The sequence below is a fragment of the Manis javanica genome, chromosome 14, assembly GCF_040802235.1.
Source record: "Manis javanica isolate MJ-LG chromosome 14, MJ_LKY, whole genome shotgun sequence".
NCBI classification, from domain to species: domain Eukaryota; kingdom Metazoa; phylum Chordata; class Mammalia; order Pholidota; family Manidae; genus Manis; species Manis javanica.
Window position 1 is genome coordinate 80,099,358 of NC_133169.1, and position 27,216 is coordinate 80,126,573.

The window sequence follows — 27,216 nt, forward strand, 5'->3', positions numbered from 1 at the left end:
TCTCAATTCACAGTCAGAAGTTTTGAATTTGTAATGTTAATCACCCAAGAGTATTTTACTTAGGTTAGTAACTGTCTAAAAAGTGAGGAGCTTTCTCAGTGCTCATATATTATGAGAGTTTTTTATTTAGCATACAAAAATCAGCTGTTTAGAAACCTGGATACTTCAGAGATTTGAAAGGAAGAAAATTTTCTTTTAGTACTGAAGCCTTAAATAAAAAGCAAAGAGAGACTTCTGTTACCATAAGCTGTTTGCTAAGGAGAATGATAAATGATATTTATCTAAAGAGATCTGGTTTTTATACTTAAGGTTACTAAAAGTTAAAAGTGGTCCTCATTTGTCATTTTTCCCTTTTATAGTGAGCATCAGAAGTTGGAAGAAAAAATAGAAAATATGAAAAGAAATCATAGTTTGGCAATAGGGCGACAGAAAGGTTATGAGGAAGAAATTCTTCATTTTAAGAAAGAACTTCGAGAACCTCAATTTCGGGATGCTGAGGAAAAGTATAGGGAAATGATGATTGTTATGAGAACAACAGAGCTTGTGAACAAGGATCTGGACATCTATTACAAGACCCTTGACCAGTAAGTATTAGACTGGTCCCCACTGGTTCCCACTGCAGTTAGTATCAATGATCATATTTTAGTCGTTTTTCCCTTTCTTACTTTTTAAATAAATGTAATACATTCCAATGAATAGAAAAATATATGTATGTATATACCACATGTGTTTACTTAAGTTATGAAGTTATAAAGCAAATTAATATTAAGGAGTGCTCATGAAACAACCCCCCATGTCCAGTCCAAGAACTCCACCATTATCACTAACTGGCATCCACTTAGATGCTCCACCCTATCTTCACCTCCTGTCATTCTTGCTCCTTGTGACCATTGACACAGATTATTGCTTTCTCTGCTTTTTAAAAAAATAATTTTATCATGTATATTGGTTTTAAAAAATTTTTTTTAAGAATGATAGAATATTCGGTATACTCTTGTAGGATTTGCCTTTTTTGTTTAGTTTTTATTTGTTCATGTTGCTTATAGCTGTAGCATTTTCACTGATTTACAGAATTCTGTTTTAGAAATACACCACAATGTATCCATTCCAGGGTCTTTACTAATATAATCCTTGCAGGTAGGAACATTGCTGTCATGTCTTCTGGAGCAGATATAAGGGATTCTCTAGGATATAAGTGGGAGTAAAATCTGTGTTGCAGGGTATGCTCAGTTTTACAAAGTAATGTTAAATTGTTTTCCAAGTAGTTTTACTAATTTCCACCACTAGCAGAATATAAGGGTTTTCTTTCATGCATTATGTGATGTTGATTTTTGTCAGTTTCTTAATTTTTGCCAGTCTAATAGGTTTAAAGTGGTAAATCATGTGGACTTCATTTTCAGTCCCAATTTCTAATATTGCTCAACATCTTTTCATGTACAATCTTGTTGTTTCCTCTTTGAAATGTTTGTGACTTTTACCCAGTTTTTTTATTAAGGTATCATTGATACACAATCTTATGAATGTTTCACATGAGCAACATTGTGGTTCCTACATTCACCCCTATTATCAAGTCCCCCCACATACCCCATTACAGTCACTGTCCATCAGCATAGTAAGATGCTGTAGAGTCACTACTTGTCTTCTCTGTGCTGTACTGCCTTCCCCACATTATGTGTGTTAATCGTAATGCCCCTTAGTCCCCTTCTCTCTCTCTTCCTGCCAGCCCTCCTCATCCCCCTTCCCTTTGGTAACCACAGGTCCCTTCTTGGGGTCTGTAAGTCTGCTGCTGTTTTGTTCCTTCAGTTTTTGCTTTGTTCTTATACTCCACATATGAGGGAAATCATTTGGTACTTGTCTTTCTCTGCCTGGCTTATTTCACTGAGCATAATACCCTCCAGCTCCATCCATGTTTGTTGCAAATGGTAGGATTTGATTTCTTCTTATGGCTGAATAATATTCCATTGTGTCTATGTACCACATCTTTATCCCTTCATCTACTAATGGACACTTAGGTTGCTTCCATGTCGTCTTGGGTATTATAAGTAGTGCTGCAGTATACATAGGGGTGCATGTATCTGTGATCTTGTTTTCTTCAAGTAAATTCCTAGGAGTGGAATTTCTGGGTCACATGGTATATCTGTTTTTAGTTTTATGAGGAACCTCCATATTGCTTTCTGCAATATTTGGAACTACATTCTCACCAACAGTGTAGGGGGATTCTCCCCCATCCTCACCAGCATTTGTTGTTCCTTGTATTTTGGATGATGGCTATCCTTACTGGTGTGAGGTAATATCTCATTGTGGTTTTAATTTGCATTTCCTTGATGATTAGTGATGTGGAGCATCTTTTCATGTGCCTGTTGGCCATCTGAATTTCTTCTTTGGAAAAGTGTCTGTTCGGATCCTCTGCCTATTTTTTAATCAGTTTATTTGCTTTTTGGTTGTTGAAGCATGAGCTCTTTATATATTTTGGATGTTAACGCCTTATCAGATATGTCATTTACGAATATATTCTCCCACACTGTAGGATGCATTTTGTTCTGCTGATGGTGTCCTTTGTTGTACAGAAGCATGTTAGTTTGATATAGTCCTACATGTTCATTTTTGCTTTTGTTTCCCTTGCCCAAGGAGATATGTGCAGGAAAAAGTTGCTTATGTTTATATTCAAGAGATTTCTGCCTTTATTTTCTTCTAAGAGTTTTATGGTTTCATGATTTACGTTTAGATCTTTGATCCATTTCAAGTGTACTTTTGTGTATGGAGTTAGACAGCAGTCTAGTTTCATTCTCTTACATGTAGCTGTCCAGTTTTCCCAGAACCAGTTGTTGTTGAGGAGGCTATCATTTCCCCACTATATATTGACCATATATGCTTGGGTTTGTATCTGGACTCTATTCTATTCCATTGATCTATGGGTCTGTTCTTGTTCCAGTACTGAATTGTCTTGATTACTGTGGCTTTGTAGTAGAGCTTGAAAGTTGGGGAGTGTAATACACACACACACACACACACACACACACACACACACACACACACACTCTTTATTCTCCCTTCTCAGGATTGCTTTGGCTGTTCGGGGTCTTTTGTGGTTCCGTATGAATTTTAGAACTATTTGTTCTAGTTAGTTGAAGAATGCTGTTGGTATTTAGATAGATTTCATTGAATCTGTAGATTGCTCTAGGCAGGATGGCCATTTTGACAATATTAATTCTTCCTATCCATGAGCATGGGATGTATTTCCATTTATTGGTGTCTTCTTTAATTTCTCTCAAGAGTGTCTTGTAGTTTTCAGGGTATAGGTCTTTCACTTCCTTGGTTAGGTTTATTCCTAGGTATTTTATTCTTTTATATGCAATTGTAAATGGAGTTGTTTTCCTGATTTCTCTTTCTGTTAGTTCATTGTTAGTATACAGGAATGCAACAGATTGCTGGGTATTAATTTTGTATCCTGCAACATTGCTGAATTCAGTTATTAGACCTAGGCCTGGTAGTTTTGGAGTGTATTCTTTAGGGTTTTTTATGTTCAATATCACGTCCTCTTCAAACAGTGACAGTTCTTCCTTACCAGTGTGGATGCCTTTAATTTCTTTGTGTTGTCTGATTGCCGTGGCTAGGACCTCCAGTACTATGTTGAATAGAAGTAATGAGAGTGGGCATCCTTGTCTTGTTACTGATCTTAGAGGAAAAGCTTTTAGCTTTTCACTGTTAAGTATGATGTTGGCTGTGGGTTTGTCATATATGGCCTTTATTATGTTGAGGTACCTCTCCTCTATACCCATTTTTGTTGAGAATTTTTATCATGAATGGATATTGAATTTTGTCAAATGTGTTTTAAGCTCTATGGAAATGATCATGTGATTTTAGTCCTTTTTGTTGATGTAGTGGATGATGTTGATAGATTTCCAAATACTGTACCATCCATGCATCCCTGGGATAAATCCCACTTGATCATGGTGTATGATCTTTTCTGTGTATTTTTGAATTTGGTTTACTAGTATTTTGTTGAGTATTTTTGCATCTCTGTTCATTAGGAATATTGGTCTGTAATTTTCCTTTTTTATGGTGCCTTTGGTTTTGGTATTAGAGTGATGCTGGCCTCATAGAATGAGTTTGGAAGTATTCCCACCTCTAATACTTTTTGGAAACATTTAAGCAGGATAGATATTAGGTCTTCTCTAAATGTCTGATAAAATGCAATGGTGAAGCCATCTGGTTCAGGGGTTTTGTTCTTAGGTAGTTTTTTTATTACCAGTTCAGTTTCATTGCTGGTAATTGGTCTGTTCAGATTTTCTTTTTCTTCCTGGGTCAGTCTTGGAAGGTTGTATTTTTCTAAAAAGTTGTCCATTTCTTCTAGATTATCCAGTTTGTTAGCATGTAATTTTTCATAGTATTCTCTAAGAATTCTTTGTATTTCTGTGATGTCCGTAGTGATTTTTCCTTTCTCATTTCTGATTCCCCAGTCCCTTTCCCTTTGGCAACTGTTAGTCCCTTCTTGGGTTCTGTGAGTCTGCTGCTGCTCTGTTCCTTCAGTTTTTGCTTCATTCTTATGCTCCACAAGTGAGAGAAATCATTTGGTACTTGTCTTTCTCCACCTGGCTTATTTCATTGAGCATAATACCCTCTAGCTCCATCCATGTTGTTGCAAATAGTAGGATTTGTCCTCTTGTGGCTGAACAATTTTCCATTGTGTATATGTACCATATCTTCTTCATCCATTCATCTACTGGTGGACACTTAGGTTGCATCCATTTCCTGGCTATTGTAAACAGTGCTTCGATAAACATACGGTTGCATATACCTTTCTGAAACTGGGATCCTACACTCTCAGGGTAAATTCCTAGGAATGGAATTCCTGGGTCAAATGGTATCTCCATTTATAGTCTTTTGAGGAACCTCCATACTGCTTTCCATAGTGGCTGAACTAGTTTACATTCCCACCAGCAGTGTAGGAGGGCTCCCCATTCTCTGCATCCTCGCCAACATTTGTTGTTCCAAGTCTTCTCTATGTTGGGCATCCTAACTAGTGAGGTTATATCTCATTGTGGTTTTAATACCAATTTCTTATAAATGCCACTCCTTCTCTAGGTTCAGTTTCCCTTTTTTTTTTAAGTACATCTGTTGCCTGGCAGTTGCATCTGGGGAAGTCTCTCCCTGCACATTAGGTAAGACCTCAAACCAGACTGGAGAGGGTTCTTAACTCTGACAGAGAAAGAATTTGAAAATTCTGACGAGTGTAGGTAAGGAAGAACTTCATTAAAGTGAGAGTAGTAGTGAATGGCAGCAGCCATGCACGGAGTAAAGAACAGAGAAGAACAGAGGCAGGAAAGGAAAGTCCATTGAACTCCTGCTCAGCACAGGGCAGATCCCTCACCAACTCCTGAAGGCAGAGCACCTGGGGTCCAGCGTCTGCTTGAATCTGCACAGTGTGGGAACTAAGCCCCTACCATCCCGGGATCTGGGGGAGCCACAGAGTGCTGGATGGAATGAGATTATGCTCTGAGAACTATTCAAAGCAAAGAAAGGAGAGGCTTTTCAGGCAGGCTACTGAAGAGTGTGATTGTACAACTGCGGTCCTGCCCAGGTCACCCACAACAGAGATCTTAGTAGCCCTTCCCTAAATAAACCTCCTCATTCTCTCCTCCACAGCACTTAAACCCTCTCATACACACTGGTAATACACTGGGTAACTTCCTCACAGATACCTTCCAATGCACAGGTTTTTTAGCTGCTGCTTATATTGCCTATTGTCTTTTTTTTCTTTTACTTTTCATTTCTATATTTCAATGTATTTTTCACTTCTCTAAGTTCTGTTTTGGTCTTTTTTAGAAATTCTTAATTCCTTTTCCATAACATATTTTTTCCTAGTGTTTTGATTCCTTAATGTGTATTTACTCATTTAACATATATATTTTTTATATTCTCTTTCACATTATCATTTTTTATTTCACATTTTAGAAGTCTATTTCTGCTATTTGTGTGCTGATTCTAGCCCCTAATTGAAGTATTTTGTACTTTATGTAATGTTTTTTGTAACTTTATCTTTAATAGTGCTTTTTGCTCTATGAGACTCCCTTGTGTCCTTTTGTGTAGATGTCCTACTACACAGCAGTTTTGGTTTTGTATCTGCTGGGAGCTCCCGGGATAGACAATACTGGCCTGGGTCTAGTTTTTATGTTAATTTTTCAGTTTGTGAGTTACTCAGCTACACTGGTGGTATAACACTGAACCTTAAGCTCATGTAAGGCATTTGCTCAGGACTTTGAACTCTCAAGGTTGATGATACAGCTTTTAAGTCTCATCCTTTATGTCGGGAGTCACTTCTGTCTGCCTCACTCTGCCTGCCTGATCTTCTGTCCTGGGTGAGAATGCCCAATCCCTAGGTTATAAAAATAATAACCAACTTCATCTGCAGTATCAGATATGCACCGACCATTAGGTTTTCAGTTCCTTTTTTTGTTTCCATCACGTAAGATTTCCTTTTCTTTCTTATGAACTCAGCTATGAATATAAAATACTTTTTATTATAAATCTTCCTAGCATTTCTGGGCATTTGTGCCAGGAGAATTAACAGTAAACTTAGATTTTGTTTGTTGTTTTCTGAAAAGGAAAATATCCTCCTCGGTGCTAGAACTACACAGACAGGGTCTCTTCTCTTTTATGGCTTCCTCTGGTCAGAAAGAGCATGGTCAGCAGACCAGCCTCAGCAGTGGCATTCAGACCACAAGGCCTGGGAGGACTCTGCTTTCAGTGTGAAGATTCACAGCCAGTGACAACAAAGGTGGCCCCCAAATCACTGAGCCATCATAACTGTGGCATATACAAGTTTTGTACATGTACTTAACCTTTTAACACAGTCAGAGCAGAGCCATTTACTGTGAAAATTAGGAGTGAGCCAATTATCTTAGGTGTTTTTTTTTTAAATAAACACTAAGATTGTTGTTAGATTAAGTTTGACTTCTGAAGTGACTCTTAAGAGAGTTATTCTGTAGACACATCTTCTATCCTCTTTTTTATAAGTAATAGGTTAACATTACAAAGCCCGTTGGTCCAGAAAGACTTGTGGAAATGTATGCGTGCATCAAGTGTGAACTTTTGTTTTTATCTTCTTTGAATGTTGAAACCTAGATTTTAGATCCATCAGGTTAAAGTGTTGAAATTTAGAGTTTTGAAACAAGAGCAATAAGCAAGGCATTAAAGAGTCTTTGCCCAGTAGACTATATATATATATACACATCTGTCCTCTTTTTTATTTCTTGCCTTCATAATTCTTTCTGATCTTTCCAGCTACCTCATATATGCTCTTAGGAAGCTTTTTACTTTTTTAGCTCTTTAGCAACAGATACTATGACCCCAGTCCAAACACTTGTTGAACACCAAGGAATAGAAGACCCAGTCCATACTGGAGTGTTTATTTGAAAAGATAAGAATTACAACAGATTTTTATTATTAGAAACCTACCATATAAATTAGGATAATTTAAACTGGGTGTGATGACAAAATAAAACTGAGTCTTAAAAAACGGGAACTGTTTGTGTAAAAGTTGATAAATTTTACCTTTTTGAGGCCTCAAAAGTTATCTCTTAAGACTACCTAAATTCAAATCCTGACTGTTGATATTTAGCAAATTGTTTTAATGCCCTGGGCTTCAGTTTCCTTATCTATATGATGGAAATCTTTTTCTAAAGTCCATTATAATATTCAGTGTGGAATCAGAGTTAAAAGGGAAACTCAGAGGCTGTTTAGTAAAGCCTTCTTGTTATGTTCTGTTCTTTAAGATAAATTCTTAACCTCCGTATTCCTTAATAGCACTAAAGAACTTTACTACAAAAATGTAGGTTTCTGTTGTTCCTATTTAAACATTCTTGAGACTAAATTTCTCAAGGGTACAGGCTGTATAGAGGAGATGTTGATATTAATTGAAGACTTACTATGTGTTAGCCATAATCTAATTGAATTCTTAAATACCCCCTATAAGGGGCAAGTATCAGAGAGATTAAGTAGCCTAAGATTACCCAGTGAAAATCAACAATAGTGATGAAAGTAATTGAGGGGCTACTTTAGGTGATTTCTAAGGCAGGATCTTTTCTGAGAATATGACATTTAAGCTGGGACTTTATAGATGAGAGAAAGCAAGTTATGCAAAAAGCAGAGATACAAAGATTCCCTGTAAAGAAAACAGCTGATGCAGATGCAGAGACCCCAAGACCATATGAACAGGAGGGTTCAAGAAACAGGAAGAAGGGAACTATGACTGGAATACAGTGAGCATGGAAATGAGGGGCATGAGGTCAGAGACAGTTCCCAGAGTAGGCTGTGCCCTTTAGCCTGGTAAACAGTTTGGTTTTATTCTAAGTGTGATGGGAAGTTACTGGATGGCTTGAAGCAGGGACGTAATATAATCTGATTCATAGTTTGAAGAAATCACATTGGCTGCTAGGTGGAGATTGGATTGTGGGAGTAGGGGACAAGATCGGAAAAAAGGAAACCAGTGAGGAGACTGTTGTAATCACCCAGAAGGTGGTGGTGAACTGAACCAGATGGTAGCAGTGCAATGAGGTTGGTGGGTTCAAGGCGTGTTTGGGGGATAGAGTTGACAGGCCTTGCTTCTGAATTGAGTGTCAGGAAGACTGCTCCTACCTATTTTTACTTGAGCCATAGGATATTGGAGCAGATTGCCATTCTCTGAAATGGGCAGGATTTGGGAGAGGAAAATCTAGAGTTCTTTTTCAGACATTAGAGATGTCAATCAGGCAGTTCGATGTATAACCTAGAGTCTAGAGTTCCAGGGAAAGGTATAAATTTGGGATTCATCAGCACAGATTGCAGCATTTAAAGCCATGGAATGAGATGGCATATGGAGTAGCTGTAGATGGAGAGGGGAAGGGTCCCAAGACTCATGATGTTTACAAATCCAGTAGAGAAGAAGGAGGAAAATTTTAAAGGTTGTGCTGTCTTGAAAACCAAGTGATTAAAGTATTTCAGGGATCTAACATTATTGAGAAGTCAAATGAGATGAGGACTAAGAAATGACCCTTGAATTTGACAAAATGAAAGTTGTTAATGACTTTGAGAACCACTGTCAATGGTATAGTTGAAACTGAAGTCTGAGGAGAGAATGAGTGGTCAGTGGTGTCAATGAGTAGAACTAAGTCTCAGAAGTTCTGCTAGAAGTGGGGTGATAGCTAGAGGGGCTTGAGCGGTCAAACTAGGTAGGTGGGTTGGCTTTGTTCTAAATTTTACTTGCATGTGTTCTGCTACAGGAAGCTCTGAGTACATTGACCTGCAGACCTGGGATTTCATATACTATACGTAGGAGGCCTCCAACTATCCCTGCATGCTCTAAGAGCCAGTGATAGCAGAAAAATAATTCCCTCAATAAGGTATATGTTCATTTGGAAATCCATTCTGTCCTTTCTCGTCAGATTCTGGGAAGACAGGACTATTGCACCCTGTCCCCCCTGCAAGCCGCTCTCAGTCTAGTAGGGGAGACCATGGTAGGTGCCTCAGAGTCTGTATGTGACCTGGGCCTTGGATAATGAAGGAAGGGCATCTCAGTAGAGAAAAGTGCCTCAGGCACATCACACACACACAGAATGAGGGTGTGAGGGGGCTCAATGGGGCTGGTCAGGAGCTTGCAGGCACACGGAGGTGCAGGGGTGCTTTCCAGCAATATTGGCGCGCCTGAGGAAAAGAGGCAGGCTGTGAGTCCTCTTATCTGGTGATCAGATGGATTCTTCTAAGTGAGAAGAAAGGAAGTGATACAGATTCCTCAAAAATTCAGTCTGTGGTTTTGTGCTTGCCTTAAGGTTTATAAGCCTTTTAAATAAGGTTTATGAGCCTTAAATTTGCCTTCTCACTTAGAAGTAAGGTCTGAAATTTCCCTCATTGTTTCACCTCCTAGAACTAAGTATCAGTCACTGCAATTCAGCTGTCTATTTAAGGTAACACAGGAAATTAGCAGTGCACTTTCAAGAAAAGCTGATTACCATCTGTTATTAGTAATCATCTAAAAACATCACTGATTATAAGCACTTCCAATGGTCAGAGACACACTAGATGAGAAGGGGGAAAGCATCAATTACTTCGTATTACACCTTACTCCCTTAATACAAGATAGCAATTAAAATTAAGTGATTTTGGAGTATATTTCTCAAACTACAGTGTTCCCTAAATATTCCACCATCAATTTTCTCCAAATGTGGAATGTTGCATATATAAAGTCATACTTCTGAAACTTAGTGGAAACGTAGCTTTTAGTTTCGCATCCAAGACAGCCAGCACTCTTGTGAGTCTGTTCGGAGCCTGGCTGCTAGCACTCACGGAGAACATGGGCTGATAGCTTTAGCCAGCGCTCACCTTCAGCCCCCATTCTTGTCCTGTGTTAAGGGTTTCAGTTAGAAAAAGAGGTCATTTTCTTTTTAATGTGCAACTTAAGTTTGGCAAATTAAGGATTTTGAGTTTTGCTAAGTAATGAAAATCAGCTCATATTTTGCGTAATGGTAGCTAACCTTCCTCAGTACCTTGAGTCCTGAAGATGGTTTAAATAATGAAAGAAGCAAGAACTGGAAAGGTCTTTTCCTTGGCAGGTGAGATTTTGGTCTATTTTCGGTGATATTTTTCCACCCCTCAGAGAGCTCTCAAGTGACTCCATTTTAGCCGTTTGGCTCTCTGCTAATGGCTAAATCCTGAGATGGTTACAAGAATGGCCTCAGAGCAGTTGCACAGTCCCCGAACAGTAGTAGTTCCTGGGGAGGCCTGACAGGCTTCATTTGTGATCTCAGCTAGACCCCAAGGACACTTAGGAAGAAGATGGCTCAGAGGCTTACAGAAGCTTTTCATTAAAGGTCCAAGTGTGGGAGGCAGTTGGACCACTTGGAACAAAAATGAAAATATTTGCTAGGACAGAAGGTACAAAGAGGTGCTGAAAGAGAGCTCTGTTTCTCTCTCTCTCTCTCTCTCTCTCTCCCCTCCCTCCGCCCCTCCCCACCCATTTTGGAACTGATAGTATGTATGTCTCTGCTATTTAATCAGTTTTTTCCTATTGTAAAGTTTTATAGCTTTTTCCTCTGGATCCTGCATCTTTTGTTAGGTTTCTTCCTAGGTATTTCATAGTTTCTATTGCCACTGTGAATGGGATCCTTTTTCTCTCCTATTGGATTTTGCTACAATAAACTATTAATTTGGTGTGTTTACTTATGACCATTTTATTAGTCTTGATAGTTTTCAGTTGCTATCTTAGATTTTTCTAAGTGCACAGTTACATCATCTGTAGAAGCAATGACAAGTTGCATTTTTCCCTCATTTATTCTTCATTTCTTTTTATTGTCTTACTGAATTGGTAGGTATCCCCTAGACATTATTTTAGAGTAGCCAGACTAAGAGATATCGTTCTTCGGTTCTTACATGTTAGGAAGAAAATACTGTATATTTTATTTTTATTTTTTATTAAGGTATTATTGATATATAATCCATGAGCAACATTGTGGTTACTACATCCCCCCTATTATCAAGTGTCCCTCCCCACACCCCATTGCAGTCACTGTCCATCAGTGTAGTAAGATGCTCTAGAGTCACTACTTGTCTTCTCTGTGCTGTACTGCCTTCCCCGTGACCCCCCTACATTATGTGTGCTAATCGTAATGCCTCTTAATCCCCTTCTCCCTCCATCCCCACCCAGCCTCCCTAACCCCTTCCCCACTTCTATATATTTCAACATTAAATTTGATGCTTGCTGAAGATATTTGATAGTCATTTTGTCAAATTAAGAAAATTTTCTTCTATGTGGTACATATACACAATGGAATACTATTCAGCCATAAGAAAGAAACAAATCGTACCATTTGCAACAACATGGATGGAGCTGGAGGACATTACGCTCAGTGAGATTAGCCAGGCGGAGAAAGACAAATGCCAAATGATTTCCCTCATTTGTGGAGTATAACAATGAAGCAAAACTGAAGGAACAAAATAGCAGCAGACTCAGAGACTCCAAGAATGAACTAGTGGTTACCAAAGGGGAGGGGTGTGGGAGGGCAGGTGGGGAGGGAGGGAGAAGGGGACTGAGGGGTATTATGTTTAGTACACATGGAGTGGGGGATCACAGGGAGAACAGGGTATCACAGAGAAGGGACATAGTGGATCTGTGGCATTTTACTACACTGATGGACAGTGACTGCACTGGGGTATAGGTGGGGACTTAATAATATGGGTAAATGTAGTAACCACATTGTTTTTTCATGTGAAACCTTCATAAGAGTGTATATCAATAATACCTTAATAAAAAAATTTTTCTTCTATTTTTCATTTACTGAGGATTTTTATCAATACTCAGTGTTAAATCAAATACTTTTTTGACATCTATTGAGATAATCTTTTTTCTTTTACTCTCTTAATGCAGTGAATATCTTAATTCTTTTTGCCTGCTGTACTATTTTTGCTTTCTTGGGATAAACACTACTTGGTCATGATACATTCTTTTTACTACTCTCACTACTAAATTTGATTTTATTTAGAATGTTTCTATCTACATTCATAACCAACAGGCCTCTACTTTTTTTTTCTCTTTTTTTTACTTACGTTTTTCCTTGCTGTGTCATATTTTATATACTTGGGAGCTAGGTGTACCTTGAAGATTTAGTAACATTCACTCATAAAAATGTATGAGCCTGGTGACTTTAAAGATAATATTTTGACTGCCTTTTTAATTTTAATTATCATATTCAAGGGCTGTTAATATCCTAAACACTTTTCTCTGATCTTAAGTAAGTTACTGACTTCATCAAATCTCAGTTTTTTCCCCCTCAGTTTTATTGAGAAATAATTGACATAAATCACTGTATAAAGTTTAAGGTATACAGTATGATAATCTGATTTACATATATTATGAAATGATAGTACAGTAGGTTTTGTTAACATCCATCTTCACATATACAATAAAAAGAAGGGGGGGGTTTCTCCTTATAATGAGAACTCTTAGGATTTACTCATTTAACTTTCCTATATGATACATACATATCATATGATATATAATATAGCAGTGTTCACTATAGTCCTCATGTTGTACATTACATCCTAGGCCTTATTTATCTTATAACTGGAAGTCTGTACATTTTGAGCACTTGCCCTAATTCTCCCTCCTCTCAGCCCTCACCTTTGGTAACCATAAGTCTGATCTCTTTTCTATGAGTTTGTCGTTTTGGTTTGTTTTGTTAAATTCTACATATAAGTGAGATCATACAATATTTGTCTTTCTCTGATTTATTTCACTTAACATAATGCCCTCAAGGTTCATCCTTGTTGTCACAAATGGTAAGATTTAGTTTTTTTATGTCTAAGTAATAAATATTCTACTGTACATATATGTGCCACATCTTTATCCATTCCTCTGTCAATGGACTCCTAGGGTGCTTTCATGTCTTGGCTATTGTAAATAATGCTACAGTGGACATGGAGGTACAGATACCTCTTTGACATAGTATTTTCATTTCCTTGGCTATATTCCCAGAAGTGGAATTGCTGGATCATACAGTACTCCTATTTTTAATTTTTTTGAGGAATCTTCAAAGTGGCTGCACCAATTTATATTCCCACCAACAGTGCACAGGGTTCCCTTTTCTCCAGCGTTTGTCATATCTTGTCTTTTTCCTGATGAACATACTAATGGGTATGAAATGATATCTCATTGTGCTTTTAATTTGTATTTTCCTAGTGACTAGTGATGTTGAGCATCTTTCAAGTACCTGTTGTCCACTCATATATCTTCTTTTGAAAAATGTCTAGTCAAATCCTTTCCCCATTTTTTAATTGGATTATTTGGGTTTTTTGTGCTATGAGTTGTATGAGTTATGTATATTTTGGATATTGATCCCATATCAGATGCGTGGTTTGTATTTCTTCCCATTCTATAGGTTGTCTTTTCACTTTGTTGATGGTTTCTTTTGCTGTGCAGAAGCTTTTTAGTTTGATGTAGTGCCACTTATTTTTTGTTTTGTTGCTTGCTTGTATTCTAGGTGTGATTTCAAAAAAATTATTAACAAGACCCATTTCAAGGAGTTTTTTCAAAACTATGTTTTCTTATTAAGAGTTTCATGGTTCTAGGTCTTACATTTAAGTTTTTAATCCATTTCAAGTTATTTCTGTGAGTGATGTACAATAGGGATCCACCTTCATTCTTTACATGTGAATATCCAATTTTCCTAGCACATGTTTGGGTTTGTTTCTGGGCTCTGGTTTTTATGTTCCATTGGTCTTTCTATTTTACGCCAGTACCGTACTGTTTGGATGACTGAAGCCTTACGATATCCCTTGAAATCAAGAAACATGATGCACTGTTCTTCTTTCTCAGGAATTTCTTTGATTATTTGGAGTCTTGTGTGGTCCCATATAAATTTTTTGGAATTTTTTTTTCTATTTCTGTAAAAAATACCATTGGAATCTTGATAGGAATTGCATTGACTCTGTAGATGCCTTTTGATAATATTAACATTTTAACAATAGTAATTCTTCCAGTCCATGAACATAGGTACCTTTCCATTTATTTGTCTTCATTGATTTCTTTCATCAGTGTGTTGTAGTTTTCAGATAACAGATCTTTGACCTTCTTGGTTAAATTTAAATACTTAAATTTTTAAGATAGATGTATAAAATAGAAAACAGAGAGTTGTTACATTCTCACAAACTAGCAGAATATGATTTTTTTCCAGTCATTATTACTTCAAAATTCTTCATCTGATATTTAAAATGTATTTATGTTGAGTCATTTCTTTCTTTTTTTGCTGGTGAACCAGAAGATCATGAAATGATTCTGCAGAGACAGTAGCATTACGTTCAGTTTCTTTTTTGTATATATCAGATAAGAGGCTTGCAAATGGAAGTGAGTCCACCTCACATCCTCTGTATGGTAATGGCAGAGATGTTTGCCTTTATGTCACTAGTACAACACTCATTAGTTCATTACCCACTTCCAAAGAATCTACGTGCTTTTTGGTGAAAGGTAACTGTAGTAAGAACAACTAGATTTTGACAGGCTACTTTGGTTTTTAGAAACATTTCTTTCCTTCTTTTTAGTGTTTAAAAACTACCAGTTTTTTTAAGAGTGTTGCAGGGGTGGGGTTGGAGGTTGCCGTGACCAAATGGCAGTTAATGCATATATTTAGAGTTACGATTTCTGAATTTTCAACTAGAAAGGGAAAATAAAAGTGAGGTGCAGCTCAGCTTAAGCCTCAAAATCGCCCTTTCTGAACCAAAGTGTCTTGTTGGTGAAACCTTCACAATCTGAATAAAAGCAACTTAAGAAGCTGACTTTTGTTAAGCCTTGCAGTAATAGAAGAGAAAAAAGGCATCAGCCTCAGAGATTCCCGTTTCCTCATAGACTGAGGGACCACCCCCCCCACCAAACTCACTGTCACCCACTCATTCAGCACGTCTCCCTGTAGCCGGTGGGCATCAGTGGGAGTGGTCCTTCCCCTGAGTCTAAAAAAGGCTACTAAAAAATTGTTTTCTGAAATGCTCACAGTATTTAAGTATTTATTTAAGAAAAGTTTATTATATCAGATAGTGAAAATGGAGAAGGGACCTGGAAATATGTCTGGCAGTTTCCATTACTAGTCAAGCAGAAAAGTTTTGGTTCGGTTTATTTTTCTAGCTCTTACTATATTCTACTTTGATCACTGAAAATATTAGGGACATTAATACATGATATGTTACTTAAATTATTATAAAATTATTATGTATTTCATACATTTTTAATATATATAACATATAATATTATCACTGTATTAGCTTTCCTTTAAAGTACCAATGGCTTTTTTTTTCCAGAGCGATAATGAAATTCCACAGTATGAAAATGGAAGAAATCAACAAAATCATTCGTGACCTTTGGCGAAGTACCTATCGTGGACAAGGTCATGTACACGGTGTATCACAAATGCTCTTTTGAAAGCCCTGTCCCCAGCTGTGCCCCGTGACCTCTCATCATGCCAGTACTACCTCCTGGGCTCCTTTCTGAACATCATTTCGAGATTTTCTAAAAATTCTTATCTTGACAACATCTTGTAGCAAGAAAAAAATGTGAAGTTTTCTATTCTAAAGCCTGATGGGACTTACATATTTGGCTGTGGTGCACATTACATCAGGCTGATGACATAATAGGCTCTGCTGAAGTGCAGATAGGGGATAAGCCAAATCGTGGTAAGAAGAGAACCATCAGGAGGAAAACTCCTGATAGGGGAGCTAAGAAAGAGCTGAGGCTGGGGGTCGGGGCATCGGGTTGCTTCTGGTCGGGAATCCTCATGCGTCCTTTCAGCCAGAGAATAAGATTCCAGTGCCACCAGATTAAGGGTGATGTCAGCCTTGCTCCTTAGGCTTTTTTTGGTATAATGTTTGTAAAGGGCAAAAGGCAACAGAGTGTAGGCTCCTCTGAAATCTTCTTTCTGTGACAGATATTGAATACATAGAAATTCGGTCTGATGCTGATGAAAATGTATCCGCCTCTGATAAAAGGCGGAATTACAACTACCGAGTGGTGATGCTAAAGGGAGACACAGCCTTGGATATGCGAGGACGATGCAGTGCCGGACAAAAGGCAAGTGTCTTAAGAGCCTAGGGAGCCACGTGTACACAGAGAAATAAATGTTAGTGCAGTGGAAGCCCACATGGCTGCCCGTGAATGGTGGGAAGCTCCTTACAGCTCTCCTTGCTGCCCCGTAAGGTGGATCTGGCTCAGCTACCCTCATTATGTTCTGCCAGTTCTGACCAGCATTTCTTGCAAAATTAGGTGAAGTAGGCTTTTAGGAAAAAGGCCTGGAACATTCTCACAGGATAGGCTAAATAGAGAGCAAGATGCTGAAGACCATTCATTGTTTCACACCACTCCTTAGGAGAACAAAGTTACCAGTTAAGAAACACACCACTATTTTATGTGCCACCAAGAAAGAAAAAATGCAGCTGTAATTGTAAGATGTATCCTGATTTTAGAGAAGTCAGAGGTGGGAGGAGGGGTATGTTAGGATCAATGCCGTACAGGTCGAGCAAACTGGATCCTAGTTGAGGCAGATGAGGCATTACAATATATGAGGGTTTCGTTGAGAAAGCGGCCCCATCACAGGACTGAGACCCACCCCAGCCCAGCCTATGGGCCTGCAGCCCATCTGACCTAAGGGCCCGTGGGTGCCTGTCCCCCACCCCCACACCCATGACTCAGAGTCTGGGCCAAGCCACCTGGCTCTACATGAGGCTCTGGGAAGGCAGCCTAGGTTGTACATAGAGCGTGCAGTCAAGTTCTCAAGTCAGGAAGGTGGAACCTGCGTCCTGGAGACACAGGCCAGTCCGTTCACTGCCTAGACCAGTGTCCAGGTGCCCCAGGTGCTTGAGCTTCATTCTTTCAGGTGAGAAGCAGAAGACTACTTGATAACACTTCCGGGCCCCTGATTTTAACAAAAGTTTAAAATGGTAGAAATGAGTGCTCACATCATCTGATTTATTTTCATAAATAGTTCTGAATTTTTGCTTAAAGACACACCATGCATATATGTGTCAGCCCAGACAGCTGATACTGATTTAAGGCATCTGCAGATTATTATCTTACCCATATTCTGCAAAAATGACAAATTTGTGATACATAGTCAGTATTCCCTACTGCTTTGGTGATTTTTAGTGGTAATTATGAATGAGAAAATGCCGAGTTTTAAACATGTCTCTTTGGATTAAAAATACTTTCGAAAAGACAGAACAAAAGTAGATTTTCTATAGTTACTCTAAATATAAAAACTAATTAGCAGTAATTCCTTCCTTGGAGTTGGGGAAGAAGATACACAAATGGTTTGCTAGACATGGTCGAGGAACTCCATTCAGACTCTGCTCTGAGTTGGTGGGGAGGGGAGGGGCAGCAGTGGGGATCAAGTCAGGAAGAACGTGCCTGTCCACAAGGCCAAGCTGTGCCCCTGACTTCTACAGTGCTGGCCTGTCCCTGCCAGTACAGAGAAGCTGTGAACTACTCTCAAATCACTCACCCACCCACTCACTCTCTCACTCATACCCCTCCTCTCACACACTCAGGAGGGGAGATATACAGCTCATACAAAAAGAGTTTATACTTCCTAGAATAAGCCTTAACTTTTAATCCTGTGTCCCTTATACACTTGGCTTCAGCATGCTCTCTTTCTCCCCGAAATTATAGACACAAACTAGTTAAGTGTGGGTTACAGCACTATACTGGTGCCTCTTAGGAACCTAGAACTTAGAGATGGAAAGATGACTCTTAAGAGAGGAAAGGTGTCATGATGCTCTGGAAAATGTAATGGGTTCAGGTTTTCTAACAAATCTCATTATCAGGAAAATAAAATAGGTCATGAATTTTTAAGATTGTTAGCATCACACTGTTATTAAAATTACTAGTTTGAGAAAAATGGTAGTGCATTTCTGACTTAAACCTGTGATTGCAAGGGTTTTTTTTGTTTTTCTATTTTGGTATTATTAATACACAATCACATGAGCAACATTGTGGATACTAGATTCCCCCCATTATCAAGTCCCCACCACATACCCCATTACAGTCACTGTCCATCAGCGTAGTAAGATGCTATAGAGTCACTATTTGTCTTCTCTGTGTTGTACAGTCCTCCCCGTACCGCCCACCCCCTACATTATGTGTGCTAATTGTAATACCACCTTTTTATACCCCTTATCCCTCCCTTCCCACCCATCCTCCCCAGTCCCTTTCCCTTTGGTAACTGTTGGTCCATTCTTGGGTTCTGTGAGTCTGCTGCTGTTTTGTTCCTTCAGTTTTCCTTTTTCTTATACTCCACAAATGAGTGAAATCTGGTACTTGTCTTTCTCTGCCTGGCTTATTTCACTGAGCATAATACCCTCTAGCTCCATCCATGTTGTTGCAAATGGTAGGATTTGTTTTCATCTGATGGATGCTTAGGTTGCTTCCATTTCTTGACTATTGTAAATAGTGCTGCAATAAACATAGGGGGGCATATTCTTTTTCAAACTGGGCTGCTGCTTTCTTAGGGTAAATTCCTAGGAGTGAAATTCCTGGGTCAAATGGTATTTCTATTTTTAGTTTTTTGAGGAACCTCCATGCTGTTTTCCACAATGGTTGAACTAATTTACATTCCCACCAGCAGTGTAGGAGGGTTCCCCTTTCTCCACAACCTCGCCAACATTTGTTGTTGTCTGTCTTTTGGATGGTGGCTGTCCTGACTGGTGTGCGGTGATATCTCACTGCAGTTTTAATTTGCATTTCTCTGATGATTAGCGATGTGGAACATCTTTTCATGTGCCTGTTGGCCATCTGAATTTCTTCTTTGGAGAAGTGTCTCTTCAGACCCTCTACCCATTTTTTAATTGGATTATTTGCTTTTTGTTGTTGAGATGTGTGAGCTCTGTATATTTTGGATGTCAACCCCTTATCGGATCTGTCATTTATGAATATATTCTCCCATACTGTAGGATGCCTTTTTGTTCTACTGATGGTGTCCTTTGCTGTATGGAAGCTTTTTAGTTTGATATAGTCCCACTTGTTCATTTTAGCTTTTGTTTCCCTTGCCCATGGAGATATGTTCATGAAGAAGTTGCTCATGTTTATGTTCAAGAGAGTTTTGCCTATGTTTTCTTCTAAGAGTTTTATGGTTTCATGACTTACATTCAGGTCTTTGATCCATTTCAAGTTTACTTTGTGTATGGGGTTAGACAGTGATCCAGTTTCATTCTCTTACATGTAGCTGTCTGGTTTTGCCAACACTGGCTGTTGAAGAGGCTGTCATTTCCCAATTGTATGTCCATGGCTCCTTTATTGTATATTAATTGACCATATATGCTTGGGTCAATATCTGGACTCTCTGTTCCACTGGTCTATGGATCTGTTGTGCCAGTACCAACTTGTCTTGATTACTGTGGCTTTGTAGTAGAGCTTGAAGTTGGGAAGCAAGATTCCCCCTGATTTATTCTTCCTCCTCAGGATTGCTTTGGCTATTCTGGGTCTTTTCTGGTTTCATATGAATTTTATAACTATTTGTTCCAGTTCATTGAAGAATGCTATCAGTATTTTGATATTGATTGCATTGAATCTGTAGATTGCTTTAGGCAGGATGGCCATTTTGACAATATTAATTCTTCCTACCCAAGAGCATGGGATGAATTTCCATTTAGTAGTGTCCTCTTTAATTTCTCTTCAGAGTGTCTTATAATTTTCAGGGTATAGGTCTTTCACTTCCTTGATTAGGTTTATTCCTAGGTATTTTATTCTTTTTGGTGCAATTGTGAATGGAATTGTTTTCCTGATTTCTCTTTCTGCTAGTTCATCATTAGTGTATAGGAATGCAACAGATATCTGTGTATTAATTTTTTGTCCTACAACTTTGCTGAATTCCAGTATTAGTTCTAGTAGTTTTGGAGTGGATTCTTTAGGGTTTTTTTATGTACAATATCATGTCATCTGCAAACAGTGACAGTTTAACTTCTTCCTTACCAGTGTGGATGCCTTTTATTTCTTTGTATTGTCTGATTGCCATGGCCAGAACCTCCAGTACTATGCTGAATAAAAGCAGGGAGAGTGGGCATCCTTGTCTTGTTCCTGATCTTAGAGGAAAAGCTTTCAGCTTCTTGCTGTTAAGTATGATGTTGGCTGTGGGTTTGTTATATATGGCCTTTATTATGTTGAGGTACTTGCCATCTATACCCATTTTGTTGAGAGAGTTTTTATCCTGAATGGATGTTGAATTTTCTTGAATGCTTTTTCAGCATCTATGGAGATGATCATGTGATTTTTGTCCTACTTTTTGTCGATGTGGTGGATGATGTTGATGGATTTTCGAAAATTGTATCATCCTTGCATCCCTGGGATGAATCCCACTTGGTCATGGTGTATGATCCTCTTGATGTATTCTGAATTCAGTTTGCTAATATTTTATTGAGTATTTTTGCATCTGTGTTCATCAGGGATATTGTTTTCTTTTTTTGTTATGTCTTTGCCTGGTTTTGGTATTAAAGTAATGCTGGCTTCATAGAATGAGTTTGGAAGTATTCTCTCCTCTTCTATTTTTGGAAAACTTTAAGGAGAATGGGTATTATGTCTTCTCTAAATGTATGATGAAATTCAGCTGTGAATCCATCTGGTTCTTGGGTAGTTTTTTGATTACCGATTCAATTTCATTGCTGGTACTTGGTCTGTTCAGATTTTCTGTTTCTACCTGGGTCAGTCTTGGAAGGTTTTATTTTTCTAGAAAGTTGTCCATTTCTTCTAGGTTATCCAGTTTGTTAGCATATAGTTTTTCATAGTATTCTCTAATAATTCTTTGTATTTCTGTGGTGTCTATAGTGATTTTCCTTTCTCATTTCTGATTCTGTTCATGTGTGTAGCATCTCTTTTTTCCTTAATAAATCTGGCTAGGGGTTATCTATTTTGTTTTATTTTCTCAAAGAACCAATTCTTGGTTTCATTAATTTTTTTCTATTGTTTTATTCCTCTCAATTTTATTTATTTCTTCTTTGATCTGTATTATGTCCCTCCTTCTGCTGACTTTGGGTCTCATTTGTTGTTCTTTTTCCAGTTTCAATAATTGTGAATTTAGACTTCATTTGGGATTGTTCCTCCTTCTTTAAATAGACCTGGAGTGCTATATACTTTCCTCTTAGAACTGCTTTCACTGTGTCCCACAGAAGTTGGGGCTTTGTGCTGTTATTGTCATTTGTCTCCATATATTGCTTGATCTCTATTTTAATTTGGTCATTGATTATTTAGGAGTATGTTGTTAAGCCTCCATGTGTTTGTGAGCCTTTTTGTTTTCTTTGTACAATTTATTTCTGGTTTTTACCTTTGTGATCTGTGAAGTTGGTTGGTACAATTTCAATCTTTTTTGATTTACTAAGGCTCTTTTTGTGGCCTAGTATGTGGTTTATTCTGGAAAATGTTCCATGTGCACTTGAGAAGATTGTTGATCCTGCTGCTTTTGGGTGTTAGAGCTCTGTAGATGTCTGTTAGGTCCATCTGTTCTAATGTGTTGTTCAGTGCCTCTGTGGCCTTACTTGTTTTCTGTCTGGTTCATCTGTCCTTTGGAGTGAGTGGTGTGTTGAAGTCTCCTAAAATGAGTGCATTGCATTCAGTTTCCTCCTTTGATTCTGTTAGTATTTGTTTCACATATGTGGGTGCTCCTGTGTTGGGTACATACATATTTATAATGGTTATATCCTCTTATTGGTCGGACCCCTTTATCGTTATGTAATGTCCTTCTTTATCTCTTGTTAGTTTCTTTGTTTTGAGTTCTATTTTGTGTGATACAAGTACTGCAACACCTGCTTTTTTCTCCCTATTGTTTGCATGGAGTATCTTTTTCAATCCCTTCGCTTTTAGTCTATGTATGTCTTTGGGTTTGAAATGAGTCTCTTGTAGGCAGCATATAGATGGATCTTGCTTTTTTATCCATTCTATTACTCTGTGTCTTTTGATTGGTGCATTCAGTCCATTCACATTTAGGCTGATTATCGATAGATATGTACTTATTGCCATTGCAGACTTTGGATTCGTGGTTACCAAAGGTTCAAGGGCAGCTTTTTTACTATCTAACTGTCTAACTTAATTCACTTACTTATGCTATTATAAACACTGTCTGATGATTCTTTATTTCTCTCCCTTCTTTTTCTTCCTCCTCCGTTCTTCATATGTTAGGTGTTTTATTCTGTACTCTTTGTGTTTCCCTTGACTGATTTTTTGCATAGCTGATTTTATTTTGCATTTAGCTAGTATTTAGTTGGTCTACTTTCTTTACTGTGGTTTCATTTTCTCTGGTGACAGCTATTTAACGTTAAGCATACTTCCATCTAGAGCAGTCCTTTTAAAATACATTGTAGAGATAGTTTGTGGGAGGTAAATTCCCTCAACTTTTGCTTATCTGGGAATTCTTTAATCCCTCCTTCAGATTTAAATGATAATCGTGCTGGATACAGTATTCTTGGTTCAAGGCCCTTCTGTTTCATTGCATTAACTATATCATGCCATTCCCTTCTGGCCTGTAAAGTTTCTGCTGAGAAGTCTGATGATAGCCTGATGGGTTTTCCTTTGTAGGTGATCTTTTTTCTCTCTTTGGCTGCTTTTATACTCTGTCCTTGTCTTTGATCTTTGCCATTTTAATTATTATATATCTTGGTGTTGTCTTCCTTGGGTCCTTGTGTTGGAAGATCTGTGGACTTCCATGGCCTGAGAGACTATTTTCTTCCCCAGATTGGGGAAGTTTTCAGCAATTATTTCTTCAAAGACTCTTTCTATCCCTTTTTATCTCTTCTTCTTCTGGTACCCCTCTAATGTGAATACAGTGCCGGCAGGGAGGAAGGAACAGTTCTCTTAATATTTTTTCATTCCTAGACATCCTTCTATCTCTCTCTGACCCGGCTTCTCTGTATTTCTGTTCTCTGATTTCTGTTCCATTAACAGTCTCTTCCACCTTATCTAGTCTGCTCTTAAATCCTTCATTGTTTGTTTCATATGTTATCTCCCTCCTGAATTCATCCCTTAGCTCTTGAATATTTCTCTGTAGCTCCATCAGCATGCTTATGACCTTTATTTTGAATTCTTTTTCAGGAAGATTGGTGATTTCAGTCTCACCAAGGCCTCTCTCTGGTGTTTGAGGAATTTTGGACTGAACAAGATTCTTCTGCCTTTTCATGGCAATGGGAGTGGTCGCCAGTGAGTGGCGCATGTGTCAGCCTGGAGAACAAAGTCCCTTCCTGCTTGCTGGTCGCCTTGCCTGTCTCCACTGTCTGTGCCAGTTAACCACACACAGGGAGCAGCCTCTGGGTTAATCCCCTGAGCTGCCATGGGCTGGGTATTGGCGGGGGTTGCAGGCAAGTGGCGCATGTTCTGCCATGAGAACAAAGTCCCTTCATGCTTTCCGTACTCTGCGCCTGTGTCCTCTGTCTATGCCAGTCAACCGTGCGCAGGGAGCAGCCTCTGGGTCTGCGCCAGTTAGCCGTGCGCAGGGAGAAGCCTGTGTGTTAAGCTGTGTGGTTGCTGTAGGCGGGGCTGCTACCCAGCTGTTCCACAGCAATGGCAGGTCAGCCAATTTGCTTACAGTGCCAGTGGGGAGGAAGGAACAGCATGCTGTTTATCGTGGTGAGGGGCCTCAGAGCTGCATTGCCAAACAGAGTTAGGGCGCCTGAAGTTCCTTAAAGTTCCCAGCTTGCTGGGCTGAGTGTGCCAGGACAGTTTTGTCCATCTGTTAAACCCTTGTCCCTTTAAGACTTTAAAAGCACCTGCTTTTCTTTTGTCCCAGGGCAGCTGGCTGTGGGAACCGTTCGCAGTCTTAGGCTCAGATTTTGCTTTTCCGCTCCTCTAATATCCAGAGCACCCTGCAATGTGTGTCTGTGCGCCCGGGGCAGATTACTTGGGCTGGGTATTTAGCAGTCCTGTGCTTCCAGTCCCTCCCCACTCTGATTCTTTTCTTCCTGCTGGTGAGCTGGGTGGGGGGAGTGCTTGGGTCCCCCTGGGTCAACAGCTTTGTATCTTACCCTTTTCCATGAGATGTTGGGTTCTCGCAGATGTAGCCTGGCTTGTGTACTATATCTTCTGGTCACTCTTTTAGGAATAGTTGTATTTGCTGTATTTTCAAAATAGATTGGTTTTGGGAGATTTCCGCCACCCTACTCACGCCGCCATCTTTTCCTCCTCTGATTGCAAGTTTTATAGCTGATGTGATTTGTGTGTCAAGGGGAGTCAGCCTTGCTTTCAGCATTTGATTTCATTGCAAATGATAGACCAAGATAATGTACCTGATGGTTCATCTTCTGAAAGGGGGTGAGTGGGCACCATGCCAGGCTCCCCAAACAAAAGAGTAGTGGTTTGTCTGAGGTCAGACCCTGTGTCTTTTCCCCACCTTTCCCTTCTACAGACATTCTGCCAGGTCTGCATGAATGAGAAAAAGGTCTATGCAGTGCAGCTCAGCTCTGGTGTTTCTTTGCAGGTGTTAGCCTCCCTCATCATCCGCCTGGCCCTGGCCGAGACGTTCTGCTTGAACTGTGGCATCCTTGCTCTGGATGAGCCAACAACGAATCTTGACCGAGAAAACATTGAGTCTCTTGCACATGCTCTCGTTGAGTAAGTATCTCAAATTTGGTGGCAGGTGATGATAATTTTTAAAGTAAGAATAAGAGTTCTCTGGTGGAAACCCTCTCTAGATGTGTCTTCCTTGGGGAAGCTAGTTGGTGTCAGACCTTAGGCTTCACCTTTTGATAGTAATTCTTCAGATGCTTAGGAAAAAACTGGATGGTGAACAGCAGCCCCAGATACATCCTGCATCTCGCCAAGTGTGTTCGTAGGGAAACTCACAGTGTGAGTTTCCTGTAAACCCCACAAAGACCCACATGCCCTGCTAAGAACTTCCTAGGAGGTGAGAGTGGGTTTTGGACTGTGTGTCTCCCTAGCTTTTCACATGTGTCAGACAGCATCTCTGAGGAATGAAAGCTTATTTAAAAAGTATATTAGTGGTTAAGAATCCAGAGAGTCAAATTGCACATACCTTTGAGCATATTCACCTGTGATAGACAGGCTCCAGGGCTGGGCAGCTATTGCTGAAGGATTGTGCTGGCAGTGGAAAAGCGCTTCTATAGAGAAGCTGTTCTAGGTACTCCTGGCTTCAGATAGACTCTTTCTGGCAGACATAACGTCTCCTATCTGATCGCAAGGATGGGACTGGGAGAATCAAGCGACCATAGAGCCACCTTCCTCCAGCCATCTGTCAGTTGTCCTGCACAACCAGTAAATAAGGGTTAGTGCTCTTGAAACCTAAGTGCATCCATGTCAGACAAGGGGCAAGTAAGTGGTTAGTTAAAAGAAAAAGTCTCTCAGGTCTGTCTCATAGCTAGTACCTCGGCATATAGATAATGAGCAAAAATGTTCTCAGAACACCCACTCAGGCCTTCTCGGTGTTGTCCTAATGATGCATCTAGTGACTGACAGTGGCAGAATTCTAAGTAGACTTGACTCCTAAGAAGGCAACAAGGCTTGTATATGTTATTTCCCTTACCTGTAATGTTGTTTTTTTTTAAATTTTCTTCCAGAGAAAATTAGTAACAGGTCAGGAAAACCCCAGGCAGAAGAATACGTCAAACTCCTAAAGTTGAACAGCACAGATACTAAGGAAAATTAGTAAAACTTTTCCTCCTGCTTTAGTAAGAAGAACCTTGTATTCTGGAAGAAAGTAGATCATGCATTCTTACCAGTCCCTAAGCTAGACCTAGGAGAAGAGTCACACCCGGCGGCCCCGCTGTCTGCAGAGGATCTGGACTCCTGCCTGGGTCTCCGCCATCCCTCCCCCACTTCCTGCTGGGCTGTCAGAGGCCCCGACAGGCACGTGGCACAGGAAAAGCCTGGTCAGCACACTCAGCACACATTCGTGTGTCTGACAGGGTTCTCAGTAGCTTCTTCAAAGAAACGCAATGGTTATTTATGCTCTTTAGTAATAACATCTTCTAAATATATTGTTTCAGGATAATAAAAAGTCGCTCACAGCAGCGTAACTTCCAGCTTCTGGTAATCACTCATGATGAAGATTTTGTGGAACTCTTAGGGCGTTCTGAATATGTGGAGAAATTCTACAGAATTAAGAAGAACTTTGATCAGTGCTCAGAAATCGTGAAATGCAGTGTTAGCTCCCTCGGATCTTATGTCCATTAAAAATTGTCAAGATTTAAATGTCTTAAAAACACACTTCCTTGGGCAACTGCTTATTTCTGGTGCCAGCTGAATCAATAAAAAAATATATTCTATCAAAGGAGCTTCATGTCTAGGACTATGAATGTCTGAGAAGTTCTAAAATAATTAAAGTTGTTTCACATGCAGTTTGGACCGACTCCCTGACCTGCATCCCCCCAGACAGCCGGGAGGGGCCTGTGGGCTCTTTGCAGCAGCTCAGCGGGGCGGCTTCTTGGCTTTCCTCCCCAGGACCTGAAGCTGCAGGTTTACCTTTCACTTCTCAAAGTACTGTCAAGAGGTAGGATCTCACTGCCTTGACAAATCTCAGTTTGAGAATTTTTTAAAAATCATCATTAAGTGTTACCTCCGAACTTATTTCTTTAGCTGTAGTTTTTAAAAAATTAGTTATCAGTAAGTATTACTATCTGAAGATGACCAGAAATGATATTTTCAATATTTGGCTCTGCTTTTAACTTGATAAATCCAGGCAAGATCTCCCTCTCTGGGTCTCAGTTTCCCCAACTAAAATT

General features: G+C 39.3%; 1 protein-coding gene across 4 annotated transcripts in view; it reads left to right on the forward strand.

The window, feature by feature from the left end:
- RAD50 (RAD50 double strand break repair protein) overlaps nucleotides 1-26,768 on the forward strand; it is an 88,988-nt gene extending 62,220 nt beyond the window's left edge. For 2 of the 4 annotated variants that reach the window (XM_073221265.1, XM_073221264.1), the window contains 5 exons: nucleotides 360-584; nucleotides 15,817-15,902; nucleotides 16,440-16,582; nucleotides 24,957-25,090; nucleotides 26,482-26,768. In XM_073221265.1, the coding sequence (XP_073077366.1) occupies nucleotides 360-584; nucleotides 15,817-15,902; nucleotides 16,440-16,582; nucleotides 24,957-25,090; nucleotides 26,482-26,668 (775 nt within the window). In that variant the 3' untranslated portion in view covers nucleotides 26,669-26,768. Of the gene's footprint in view, nucleotides 1-359; nucleotides 585-15,816; nucleotides 16,189-16,439; nucleotides 16,587-23,582; nucleotides 23,684-24,956; nucleotides 25,091-26,481 lie in introns of those variants that run through there. The other 2 variants (XR_012124865.1, XR_012124866.1) reach the window with 2 other exon arrangements.
- Nucleotides 26,769-27,216: the final 448 nt, after the last annotated feature.